General features: G+C 48.3%; 1 protein-coding gene across 2 annotated transcripts in view; it reads left to right on the forward strand.

The window, feature by feature from the left end:
- Positions 1–12,295, forward strand: part of SLC4A8 (solute carrier family 4 member 8) — a 78,873-nt gene that overhangs the window by 39,766 nt on the left and 26,812 nt on the right. For both annotated transcript variants that reach the window (XM_075901677.2, XM_006122693.5), the window contains exons 8-13: positions 1,709–1,866; positions 2,886–2,973; positions 5,025–5,171; positions 6,466–6,557; positions 8,414–8,588; positions 10,591–10,724. In XM_075901677.2, the coding sequence (XP_075757792.2) occupies positions 1,709–1,866; positions 2,886–2,973; positions 5,025–5,171; positions 6,466–6,557; positions 8,414–8,588; positions 10,591–10,724 (794 nt within the window). The remainder of the gene's footprint in view (positions 1–1,708; positions 1,867–2,885; positions 2,974–5,024; positions 5,172–6,465; positions 6,558–8,413; positions 8,589–10,590; positions 10,725–12,295) is intronic.

Here is a 12,295-nt window from a genome sequence, read left to right on the forward strand (position 1 = left end):
AGTTTTTATAACTTGGTTTTGCCCTTGGGTTGGGCCATAAAGGCTTAACCATCTGTCCACTGAACTCAGCCATTGACATGTGATGCTTATTTCACAAGACAGGTTGTACTGGAAGAGCTATACTGATCTAAATTCACTCAATATTAGAGCTGGGTGGTTTAAAAAACAAAACAGTAAATATGCCAAAACCGTTCCTTTTTTTCTGAGTGGTGAAAGTCTTCACAAATTTGGGTTAAAATTGACAAAGTTTTAACTGAAAAAAAAGATGTTTTTTCACACACACAAAAAAATCAAAAATCGAAATGCCTCATCATGTCCCAAAATGAAACAAAAATATCCTGAAAGACTGAATATCATTGTGGGTTGAACAAAGCATTTTTGGATGAACCAAAATGAAATGAAAAAATTAATTTCAGATCAACCAAAAACATTTTCTTCAACTGAAATAATTGTTTTCAGGGGTTTTTTGTTTGTTTGTTTGTTTCATTAAGAAAAATCACAAACATTCGTTTTTTGAGGGGCACAGAACTACATTTTGTTTAGGTTTATTTTTGGTTTGTGCTCTTAACCTGCTCCTCCCGCCCTCCCTGAACATAATATCAAATATTTGCTCATCTCTTTTCCTTAGAAAAAACTTTCCCATGTAAACAAGTCCTAAAGAACTTTTATAATAGTGCTACTGCATCCACGCGGAATCGGTTTAACTATTTCAGTAGAAAAGCACCCCCCAACCAAAATAATTAACCCAATATAAAACCTGTGTAGAAAGCAGGGCTTACCCATATGCAGCTACGTGGGGTACCTGAAAATTTGGGGGCATCACAGGGTCTTAATGTCCACCCATCTGTTTTTCTTCCTGTTCTGTTGTAGCTATGTAGTTTTATAACACTGTGGCTTTGCTTTCTCTGGAGAGGATCTAATTAACTTAACAGCCAGAGCTATTAGTAGAACATGGAACCTGTGAACGAGCCATTTGAGTGGCAAAGAAGTCACTTAACAGGCTTTTGCCAACCCCCAGTATATCCCATCAGTGTCTGAATTTACTGTCTTCAGAGGGTAGCCGAGTTAGTTTGTACGGGATAAACTTAAAAAACAACAAATAGTCTGGTAGCACTTTAAAGACTAACAAAACATGTAGTGTCCTTCTGCTATGTATATTGGACAGACTTCTCAGACACTTCGCCAAAGAAGTAATGCCCCCAAATCAGACATCAGACATCTTCACAAGGAAAAACCAGTTGCTTTTCATTTCAGCCTACCTGGATATAGTCTTAACGACCTTACTACATGCATCTTACTTCAAAGAGACTTTAACACCGGATTACAGAGGGAAACTTCCGAACTTTCTTTCATCCTTAAATTTGACACTTTACCAATGGGCCTTAACAAAGATGCTAATTACCTTCACCATTACAAAGATAGCATCCCACTTATCACCCCTGATTGGCCATTCATTGACTCATATAGCTATTCCCTCCGTCCCTCACCCTACCTTCTGTACTAAATCTGATTTGCCAGTTTAATAATGTGTTCACTTTTTTCATTGTATTCCTTTGGTAGATATGGTCATGCCAATTCTCTTCCAGAATATGATCTGAGGAAGTGGGTCTGGCCCACAAAAGCTCATCACCTATTAAACCATCTTGTTAGTCTTTAAAGTGCTGCATAGTTTTTCGTAATGGTCTGGAAATAATTTCTTCCGCACCAGGCGGAACTTCATTTCATGAAGAAAATTCCGACCGGAGCAGAAGCGTCCAACGTTCTGGTGGGAGAGCTGGATTCCCTCCTTCGCCCCGTGGTGGCGTTTGTGCGTCTGACGCCAGCTGTCCTTCTCTCAGGCATGACGGAAGTCCCTATTCCAACGAGGTAAGGGCGTTAAAACCAGCTCACTTTTTAAAAATTAAGAATATGTTACAAATTAAATTCAAATGCGTGTGTGTGTGCGTGTGCTTGTGCGTGTGTGTGCGTGCATGTGCGTGTGAGTGTGCGTGCGTGTGCGTGTGTGTGTGCGTGTGTGTGCGTCTGCGTGTGTGTGTGTACACACGTACAAATCAGATAAAAACATTCTAGGGAAAGTCTGGCTGCACTCAGGACAGGTTTTCTCTTGTGCCTTTTATCACTTCATTGCAAAGGCACGAACATCAGAGCGGCCAGACTGGGTCAGACCAAAGATCCATCTAGACCAGTGTCCTGTCTTCGTACAGTGGCCAACGCCAGGTGCCCAGGGGGAATTAACGGAACAGGGAATCATCAAGTGATCCCTCTCCTGTCGCCCATTCCATCCTCTGACAAACAGAAGCTAGGAACACCATCCCTGCTCATCCTGGCTAATAGCCATTCATGAACCTTTCTTCCTTGAATTTATCTAGCTCTTTTTTGAACCCCGTTAAAGTCCTAGTCACCACAACATTCGGTATTTGATCCGAATGAGTTCCACCCATCAGGTGAAGCAAAGTTTTTACAGAAGCAATACACTTAAAGGTGGAGCCCTGTGCGGATACAACATCTGGTTTCCCATCCACATCCACAAAAAGGATCCACATCCGCAGATGCGGATACCGCCGGTTATAAGTTGGGTATCCACATCCGTATCCCTGTCCGCCTCCGTATCCTCCGAAATGAGCCGCAGATCTCCACATCCGCCACTGCCGATCCCCGAGGCTATAAAGCAGAGAAGTGTGGATTTGCAGGGCTCTACGTAAAGGGGGAGGTTTTTAGAGGCAGTGCCTAACGCCCGTTGCAAGTCCATGACCGTGGTGGGCTAACGCCCATGAAAGCTGATTTACGGGGCAGATCCCTTTGGAAACGTCAGGATGTGCGTTTTCGCGCTTGGCCCCGGTTTTAATGAAGGCGGGTTTTTTTCTCTCCCTGTTTTCTCCGGCCAGGTTCTTATTTATCTTGCTGGGACCAGAAGGGAAAGCACATCAGTACCATGAGATTGGCAGATCCATGGCCACCATCATGACAGATGAGGTACAGTGTAGCACAAGTGACATTTTCAGCTCTTCTCCTTTGCATCCCCTTGTTTTCTGCCCACTCCTGAACCTTTCTCGCTCGCTCTCCCTCTCAGCCCAGGGTGGCGGCGGGTATCCTAGGCAAGGGAAGGCATTACCTTCCCAAACCACCATCCTGGCCCCGCCCACACTGCACCCCCAGGACACCTACTGTAGTTGAAGTGGGGGTGGAGTGTTGCTGGCCTTTCCCTTCCTCCCCATGCTCTGGAACAGGGGAAGCTGGGGTTGCATGCTGCCCCGCCTCCCTGTGGTGCTCTGGGGGGGGGGGGGGGGGAGGGATGCTTGGCTTCTTTGGGGGCGGGGCCTGAGGCAGAAGGGGTGGGGCTAGGGCCTTGCCTCCCCCAGCCCTACCTTCACCCACTGCCCATGCAGCCCAGGGTTCCAGGACATGTACTGTCTGTTTCCAGACTGGTCAGATGAACAGGGCTGGATTAATGCAGGGGCATTAGGGGCTGCAGCTCAGGGCCTCAGGCTAAGCCGGAGCCCCAGAAAAATTAATCTCTGGGCCACTAAAAGTCCAGTGACACTGTAGGGGTTAGGCCTGCAAGCCCTGGCCTCACGCCACTCCCGGAAGTGGCTGGCTACCTCCCACAGCACCGTCCCTGCAGCTCCCATTGGCCGGGAACCTCTTCCCCCAGGCCTGAGCATGCTGGACTTTTAGCTGGACATCATAATCGTCTGGCAGAGGTTCCTGTGGATAAATGCCTCCCAGCCAGATCCGACCCCTCCTGCATCCCCAAACTCCCTCCTAGAAAGAAACTAACCTAACAGCTGTTCTAAGGAAGTAGGCTATTTCGAATTAACTTCACTATCTTCTACACGAAATGTAACCACAGAAAGGCTTTATGTTAGTTAAAAGGCAAGTTTAGCATAACGCTAATAGCCTCGATGCCCTAATTGTGAGCCTTTTGTTTCAAATTACAAAAAAGGTGGGATCCAGGGGCCTCACAAAATCTAATAGCCCCAGGCTTGCTGGAGAGTTAATTGGGCCCTGCAGATGAAGAATGGGAGCAGAAGGGGTGTATATTGTAGCTCTAGGGGAGTTTGTTCTCTTCCCCAGCAGCAGCCAAAGTCCACGTTTGCAAAATCGCGCAGCCCCCAGGTAGGCATCCAAACAAGCGTCTGGCTTTTCAGCAGCTCCGCAGAGGGGCCCCGATGGTGGGCAATGACGAAGCTGTCTGGAAATGTCCCATCACAGCTGGGTTTTGAGGGGAGGTTGCGATTTCAACCCAACAACGTGGAAAATGTTGCTTTTCTGTGTGTGTGGAAAAAGTAAATGCCTGAGCGTTGCAATGGTGTAGGCCCAAGTTGAACGATAGTCGCCAAACCCTGGAAGGTTTTGACTCTGAAATGACACTGCAGTGCCTCAGAGTCCTCATTGCTCACGTACCACATACTCCCATTCTCCGCTATGTGCAGCGTTCCCCAGTCAGACTTGTGCTTTGCCAAATGGGAATTGTAGTTTAGTTACCACATGCTCCCATTGCCCTGTACACACCAGGCCTTCTGGGCGGACTACATCTCCCATGATGCATCATGGCTAGTGATTGTCCAAGTAGGGAGGCCATGGTGCATTATGGGAAATGTAGTCCGCCCAGAAGGCCTGCTGTTTACAGGGCAATGGGAGCGTGCGGTAACTAAACTACAATTCCCATGTGGCAAAGCTGTTGCATTTCAGAATCAAAATATTTTGATTTTCTGCTTTTCACTGAGCTCTTGCAATTTCCTGTGGGAATAAACCTCATTCTCTGACCAGCTCTAGTGATGAGCACATGACAGAGTCTGGCTCAAGCGAGGCAGTGTGATCTAGTGAATAAAGCATTTGACTGGAAGGCAGGTGATCTGGTTTTATTTCCAGCTCTGTCTCTGACCTGTTGTGTGATGTAGATTCATGGGGCTAAGGGACTGCAAGGGTCATCTAGCCTAACCCTCACAGGGCAAGTCACACCATCGCTCTGTGCCTCAATTTCCCCTTCCCAAGTGGAACATCCCTTACTCTCTTCTTTGTAGGTTTTCCATGACGTTGCGTATAAAGCCAAAGACCGTGCTGACCTTGTAGCTGGCATTGATGAATTCCTGGATCAGGTGACAGTATTACCTCCTGGAGAATGGGATCCATCGATTAGAATTGAGCCACCAAAAAATGTGCCTTCTCAGGTAGGTCACATTTTTCACTTCGAGCGGTCTGTCGTATTGGATAAAGCTCAGGACTGGGCCGCGAGACCTGGGTTGTATTTGTGGAGCTGCAGTTGTCACTCACACTTGGGGCAAGTCGCTTCGTCGCTCCCTGCCTCAGTTTCCCCATCTCTGAAATGGGGCTATCACACTTCTCTGGCTCACAGAGGGCTTGGGAGGATAAAGGCATTAAAGACACAGAGAGATGTAGATCCGCCATATAAGTACTTGGCTCGATAGCTCAGGTGGCCAGGCCGGATTCAGAGAGAGGGGCCGGGGCGGGTAGAACTCTGCATCAGAGACCCTCAGCCCTGGGCGACACATAAGGGAACACGAAGGGTCATTTGCCCCCCAAATGACATGGGGGGATGGAGCCAAGGGCCATCCGTTGGTGGGCAGAGCCATCCTATCCTACGGACGGTTCATCCAACTGCCCTGGGCCCCACACTTTGGGGGGCCCCACAGAGATCAGGGGACATGCTGACAGTAGGAGTTACCCCCCGCATTCACCAGTGGCGGTAGGGGGAAGCTTTCTGCTGCTGGTGAGTAGGGAGGGCAGCCTCTCCCCCCAAGTCCTGTGGCCCGGGGAGCTAGTGGGGGGGCCTGGCACTGGTGGTAGGGTTGCCCCCCACACACACACCGGTGGCAGCAGGAAGTGGAGTGACCTTACTCCATCCTGTCTGCTCCCTCCACCACTGCCCAAGAGTGCAAGGGGGTGATCCCTGCTGCCGGCACCAGCTGCCCCCACTAGTCCCAGTGGGATGGAGCAGGGGCGGGGGGGGCCCTCCTGTGGGCTAGGAGTGGTGTGGGGAGGAGTCACGCGAGGGGGTGGTAACACGGCCAGTGTTTTCCCCCTCCCCATCCCGATCCCTCCCCAGACCCACAATGATGAGAACCGCTGGCTTTGACCCAAGCCTGCAAATATTTGCGCAAAGAGGTGGATTAGGGTACCGTGGGGCCCGGGGCATGAGCCAGTATGGGCCCCTCCCCATCCCATTGGCCTAGGGGCTAATCCGCCACTGCTTACGCATGAATATTCATTTGTGTGTGTAATGCCCTTGACGGCGTAAAATAAGCAGCAGGTCTCAGTGCTTGCAAGCACAAAGCCTCGTGGTAGCATACAGGAATTGGGTAGCCTTTCTGTTACGACGGAAGCCACCAGAACCCACCACGGAAGCATATACATATGTAGCTAAGCACAGGCTTCAAAACGTGGATCAGACACAAGGGAAGCAAACACTGCTAAGATCTCTCTCTTGGGTTTCTGGTTCTGTAGAAGAAGAGGAAGATGCCAAGTGTTCCTAATGGCACTGCTTGCCATGCCGAACCCGAGCAGCACAGCGGACCCGAACTGGAAAGAACGGGAAGGTTTGTACGACTAGATTTCACATTCGTCTTCAAGTCCACCCCAGAGCTTTGCAAAGGATGGATTTGTTTCATTGCTTGGTTGCGTGTTTGTAAAGTACCTACTAGAACAGGGGTGACGTGCTGAGATAATACAAAGAAATACGAATACTTTTTATAAAAGTCAGGGCCAAAAAAAAAAGTTTCAAGTGGACCCCAAACCTTTTCTTTTTTTGCCAGACTTGGTTGGCAAATAGAAAAGCCTCAAAAGTGTTTTTTTGTTTAGCTTGGAGCCATTTTTTTTATGTTTGAATTTCTTAAAAATAAAAGCGAAGGAAATTTCTAAAGAAAAAGTCATTTTCAGTTGACAAATCAAACTATTTTGTTCCGAAAATGGGCACATGGTGGGAGGGGGAAAACAGATCTACAGAAGTCAATACTTGTCCTTTGACCACTCTAAAATTGAGAGGTGGATTATAATTAGTAATTAGTTACGAGAGAAGATGTCCGGTAGATGGTTCTCCAGTCTAGGTAGAGTTGTTCCTGGATTTTGTGGGGCCAGTCAAACTTGTTGTGTAACTCAGTGGAGCTCTTAATAAACACAAACAACAAGCATGGTTGAAGAGAGGGGTCGCCGTGTGAGTCTATAACTTTAAAAACAATGAGGGGTCCTATGGTACTTTAGCGTGTGTCTAGACTACAGGGTTTTTTCGAAAAAAGTGGCCTGTTTTCGAAAAAACTTCCCCTGCATCCAGACTGCCACCGCGTTCTTTCTAAATTAAATCAAAAGAACGCGGAGGTTTTTTTTGACTGTGGTTAACCTCATTTTACGAGGAAGAATGCCTTTTTTCGAAAGTGCTCTTTGGAAAACAGGCGTTCTTGAATGCAAACAGGGCTTTTTCGAAAGAGAGCTTCCTGACTGCCTAGGTGCTCTCTTTTGAAAAAGCAGCTCGCTTCTTCGAAAGAAGGGGTTGCAGTCTAAACGCTCTCTTTCGAAAGAGGCTTGTAACCTAGATGGAGCCTTAGAGACTAACAAAAATACATAGAATTGGGAGCTTTCGTGGGCAAAACTCATGTCATCAGATGAGCTGGAGTGGAAATAACAGAATCCAAGATATATATAAAATGGAGAAGAAGTATCCGTCAATTGTAGGACCCATGTTAATGAGGCTAATTAAGTGGGCTGGATGTGTCCTATTCATAGCTCTTGATATGAAAATGCGGATTTCTGCAAAGGAATTTCACCATTCAATTACAGAGAGAGACTGCACAACTTGGAATTCATCTACAAATTTAACACTGTTACCCAGGGCTTGAATAAAGATATTCACTGGTTAACACAATACAAAGCCAATTTCCCCTGCTGTTGACATCCGCCTTTTCACCTCAGAAGCTGCGGCCCTAGCTCTTACCATGTAGGAGTTCTTGAACAGACAGACTCACAGACACACAGACAGACACACAAGGGCTCTCAAATGTATAGTAGATCACTGGAACTCCTAATTATTATTGGCTTTTGTGTCACTGTACCGGCTAGGAGCCTTAGTCATGCTTGGTCCTGTACACGGGTGTATAAAAAAGATTTTGAATGTACCGTTCGGATGCTCAGTAACAGAAAAATTAAAACACAGCAGCCATGGGTGGAACACTAGACTGCAACCAGTGAGACCTGGGTTCTGATTGGTGACCCCAGGCAAGTCACGTCCCCTCCCTGTGCCTCAGTTTCCCCATCTGTAAAATGGCCCTTCCTAGGCGTAGGGAGGCTCTCCACAGAGAATTTATAGTACAGCATTGCTTGGGTCTCTGTTTAAAAATGAAAATCTCCCATTGTGGTTCCCAGCGGGGAGGAAAACCTCTCCCTGTTCCTTTTCTTTCTGCAGGCTCTTTGGTGGTTTGATCCTGGATGTGAAACGGAAGGCGCCGTGGTTCTGGAGTGACTTCACGGACGCTCTGAGCTTGCAGTGCCTGGCGTCGTTCCTTTTCCTCTACTGCGCCTGCATGTCCCCCGTGATCACCTTCGGGGGGCTGCTTGGGGAAGCGACCAACGGACAAATAGTAAGAAGATGTTGGTCGCGAATGTTGCCCAAGAGAACGAGCCCCCCAGACCACAGCACTACCCGCCCTGCCCTCCCGGCCCCAGGCCCAGAAAGCTGCACGGAGCAGTGGCTATTCAAAGGGGCCGAGGGCTCCGGCCGTTGCCGCGGTAGCAGAGGTGTAGACGCACCCTTAGACCGGGGGAAGGGAACCGGTTTTGGGTCGGGGGCCGCTGACCCACAGAAAAATCAGTCGGGAGGGGGGCGTACACAAATGAGAAGCAAAAACAAACCACCCTGGCGTGGCCCCCGTCTGGGAAGGAGAAAGACCCTCCCCACATTCCCCTCGTGCACCAGAGCCGGGGAGCGGGGGGGGGGGCAGGCTAGTGTGTGCTCCAGCCCTGTGGGGGGTGGAGGGAGGGGCTGGAACGCCAGTGCAGGCTCTCCAGTGCTGGGGGGCCTGAGCCGCAGGGGCCGGATCCAGGCAAACCGGGGGCCACATCCGGCCCCCGGGCCTTAGGTTCCCTACCCCTGCCTTAGACAGGTTGGTACGCTAGTGTGAGTGCGAATACAGGTGGCGCCATGATGCGGTTTGTTACGGAGAGGCCGATGGCTCTGCTCCTGCGTTGGACCCTCGCCGACGGCTCCTGTCATAAGAACATAAGAACAGTCAAACTGGGTCAGACCAAAGGTCCATCTAGCCCAGTAGCCTGTCTGCCGACAGTGGCCAGCACCAGGTGCCCCAGAGAGGGTGGACCGAAGACAATGATCAAGCGATTTGTCTCCTGCCATCCCTCTCCAGCCTCTGACAATCAGAGGCCAGGGACACCATTTCTATCCCCTGGCTCATAGCCTTTTATGGACCTAACCTCCAGGAAATTATCTAGCTTCTCTTTAAACTCTATTATAGTCCTAGCCTTCACAGCCTCCTCTGGCAAGGAGTTCCACAGGTTGACTATGCGCTGTGTGAAGAAGAACTTTCTTTTATTCGTTTTAAACCTGCTCCCCATTAATTTCATTTGGTGTCCTCTAGTTCTTCTATTTAGGGAACTAATAAATAACTTTTCTTTATTGGCCCTCTCCACACCCTCACCACCACCACTGTCATTTTGCTTTCCCATCGCGTTGTGTTAGGCAGCACAACCCCCTCCTCTTCTGTCTGCCAGGGTTACGGTTTCTCCCCCTCCTCACGGGCTACGTGTGTGGGGAAAGGTTCGCAAGCGAACGCCGTGAGCCTACGGCACTATCGTTCAGCACGGGGCGTGTGCTCTTTGATAGGGCAGGACTTTTCACGGGAGGGATTCCAACCCCCCCCGCAATGGTCTAAAATCGTGAGGAAGGAAGAGGCGTTTGCAGATTTTATTAATTAAATCCAATACGCTGCTGTCCGTACATAATTCTCATCCCTAGCGCGTCTCTGGCACTTTTCATCAATAGGGCTCAGAGCACTTTACACAAGAAGGCATTCTCATTATCCCCGTTGTACAGATGGGGAAACTGAGGCAGCATATATCGTTCCAGCAAAAGGAATATGGGACTGGGAAGGACATCCTTGGTCAGCAAATAAAGTCCCTTAGTATTACTACACCCATACGCGGCATACGGCTATTCAGTAATGTAAAAGGCAAGAAAAGAAAGCCCAACTGGGATTTTCATACCAACTCTGGGATTTGGGTGCTGGATTCCCATTAAAAATCTGACCAGGTGTTTGGCTCTTTTGAAAATAATCACCTGAATTAGGGATGTGAAATTTAGATGAATTGGCTAATCGAATACTCGATGCAATTTGCGTTGACTATTCAATTAGTCGATAAGGGCGGCTCTGTTCACATCCCTAACCTGAATTGTCCATCATGGCTGCGTATAATTCTCCGGCAGCGTCTACTCACCTTTAAATGGTGTGACTATAGTTTACACCCCTCTTAAGCGCTGGCCGAGCAAAGTGAAGTGGATTTAGTGTAAATGAGACTCAGCCCCAATGTGTATTAAACATTAAACACGTTGCTTGTCATTTTTAACTTCAGAGCGCAATCGAATCCTTATTTGGAGCCTCCATGACAGGCGTTGTGTACTCGCTGTTTGCCGGACAGCCCCTCACGATCTTAGGAAGTACCGGACCGGTGCTGGTGTTTGAAAAGATTTTGTTCAAGTTTTGCAGGTCAGACCGTGCTCTCCTTAGACTGTAAAGAATCCATCCAGATAGCCAGGGGGCAGAGTAAATGGGTAATAGGGAAAACGTGTTGTTTTTTTAAAAAAAGAACAAATGAGAAAGGCAGAGTTGGTTTGTTTGATGCAAATAAAACACTGCTGGCTTCATGGGTGATGGTGCAAGACTGGTATACAGTAATTTGTCAGGATATGTCCACACAGCAGCGTTACTTCGGAATAACTGACGTTATTCCAAATAACAAAGAGCGCGTCTACACCGCAAGCCGTTATTTCGAAGTAATGTCGAGCTGGAGGATTTCTTACTCCGACTCCTGGCAACCCTCCTTTCACGAGGAGTAAGGGAAGTCGGAGGGAGAGTGCTCTTTCTTCGACTTCCTGCGGCGCAGACAGCACCAAAAGTCGAAATAAGCTATTTTGACTTAAGCTACGCAATTGACATAGCTGAAGTGGCGTCGCTTATTCCAACTTTAGTCCTGCTGTGTAGACATACCCTCGTTGAGTTAATAAAAACTAGAATGGTGAACAGTGTACTGACTTTCATGGGCCATGGATGCGCTGCTCAGGTGCTTAAAGTTACGCACGTTCTCAGTTCTTAGCCCACATCTGCAAATGCTAGTTTGTCTCATCCACTGTCTCATGTCCTGTTTTTTAGGACTGGACCCTAGAAACACTTATGCACGTGCTTAACTTTAAGCATATACAGTAATTCCTCATTTAACATGTGCCTGCTTAAAACGTTTTTGCGATAGCACGATTTTTTTTGAGGGAACGTTTTTTGAATTACACGACCGTCCCCGGAATAACACGATTTCCCCAGCTGGCCTGTTGCTGGTGGCCATGCGGGGCTTCCCCCGCCTCCCTGCAAAGCGGCAGAGGGTTTGCTGCTCGCCGTGCCGTTCCTCGCTGACCCCCCCTCACTGGATGCAGTGCGGGTCCCGGCAGACCCGTCACGGAGCATACTCCCAACCCAATTCCCCTCCTCTCTCCTCCCCTTCCCTTCCCCAGAACCAAACACCTCCCCTCCCTACTGTAACCCAGTCCCCTTTCTCCCCCAACTTTATGTCCCGGTCCCAACAAACCGCTTGAAACGTAACCCCCACCTTTTCCATTATTTTCAATGGGAAAATTGACCCCCCGTAACACGTTTTCACTTAACATGATCATTTTCTGAAACATCTCGATAGTGTGAAATGAGGAATCACTGTAACTAGTAGAGCTGATGGAAACATGAGTGTGGGGAGGCTTCCCTGGAAAGAATCCCGATTTTTTTTGGGTGGGGAGGTCGAAATGTGAATACTGAAAATTTTTGTCCGAACAGTGAAATATTTGACTTTTGGCTGCATTCTTAGGCTTTCAGGCTTTTTAAAAAAATGAACATTCAAAATTTTCTGTGGGAAGCTGACACTTTCATTAAAAAAACCCCCGAACATCCAGTTTTCTAGCGAAAAGTCGTTTTGCGGGAAACTTTCCTGCCGGCCATACGAATGAATCCCATTCAGATTAAGGATTCTACTACCATTCTTAATGTGATGCAAGCGCGTGTTTGAAAACGGTACGTGC

This window comes from Pelodiscus sinensis, chromosome 31 (genome assembly GCF_052426305.1).
Source record: "Pelodiscus sinensis isolate ZL-2025 chromosome 31, ASM5242630v1, whole genome shotgun sequence".
Taxonomy (NCBI): Eukaryota; Metazoa; Chordata; order Testudines; family Trionychidae; genus Pelodiscus; species Pelodiscus sinensis.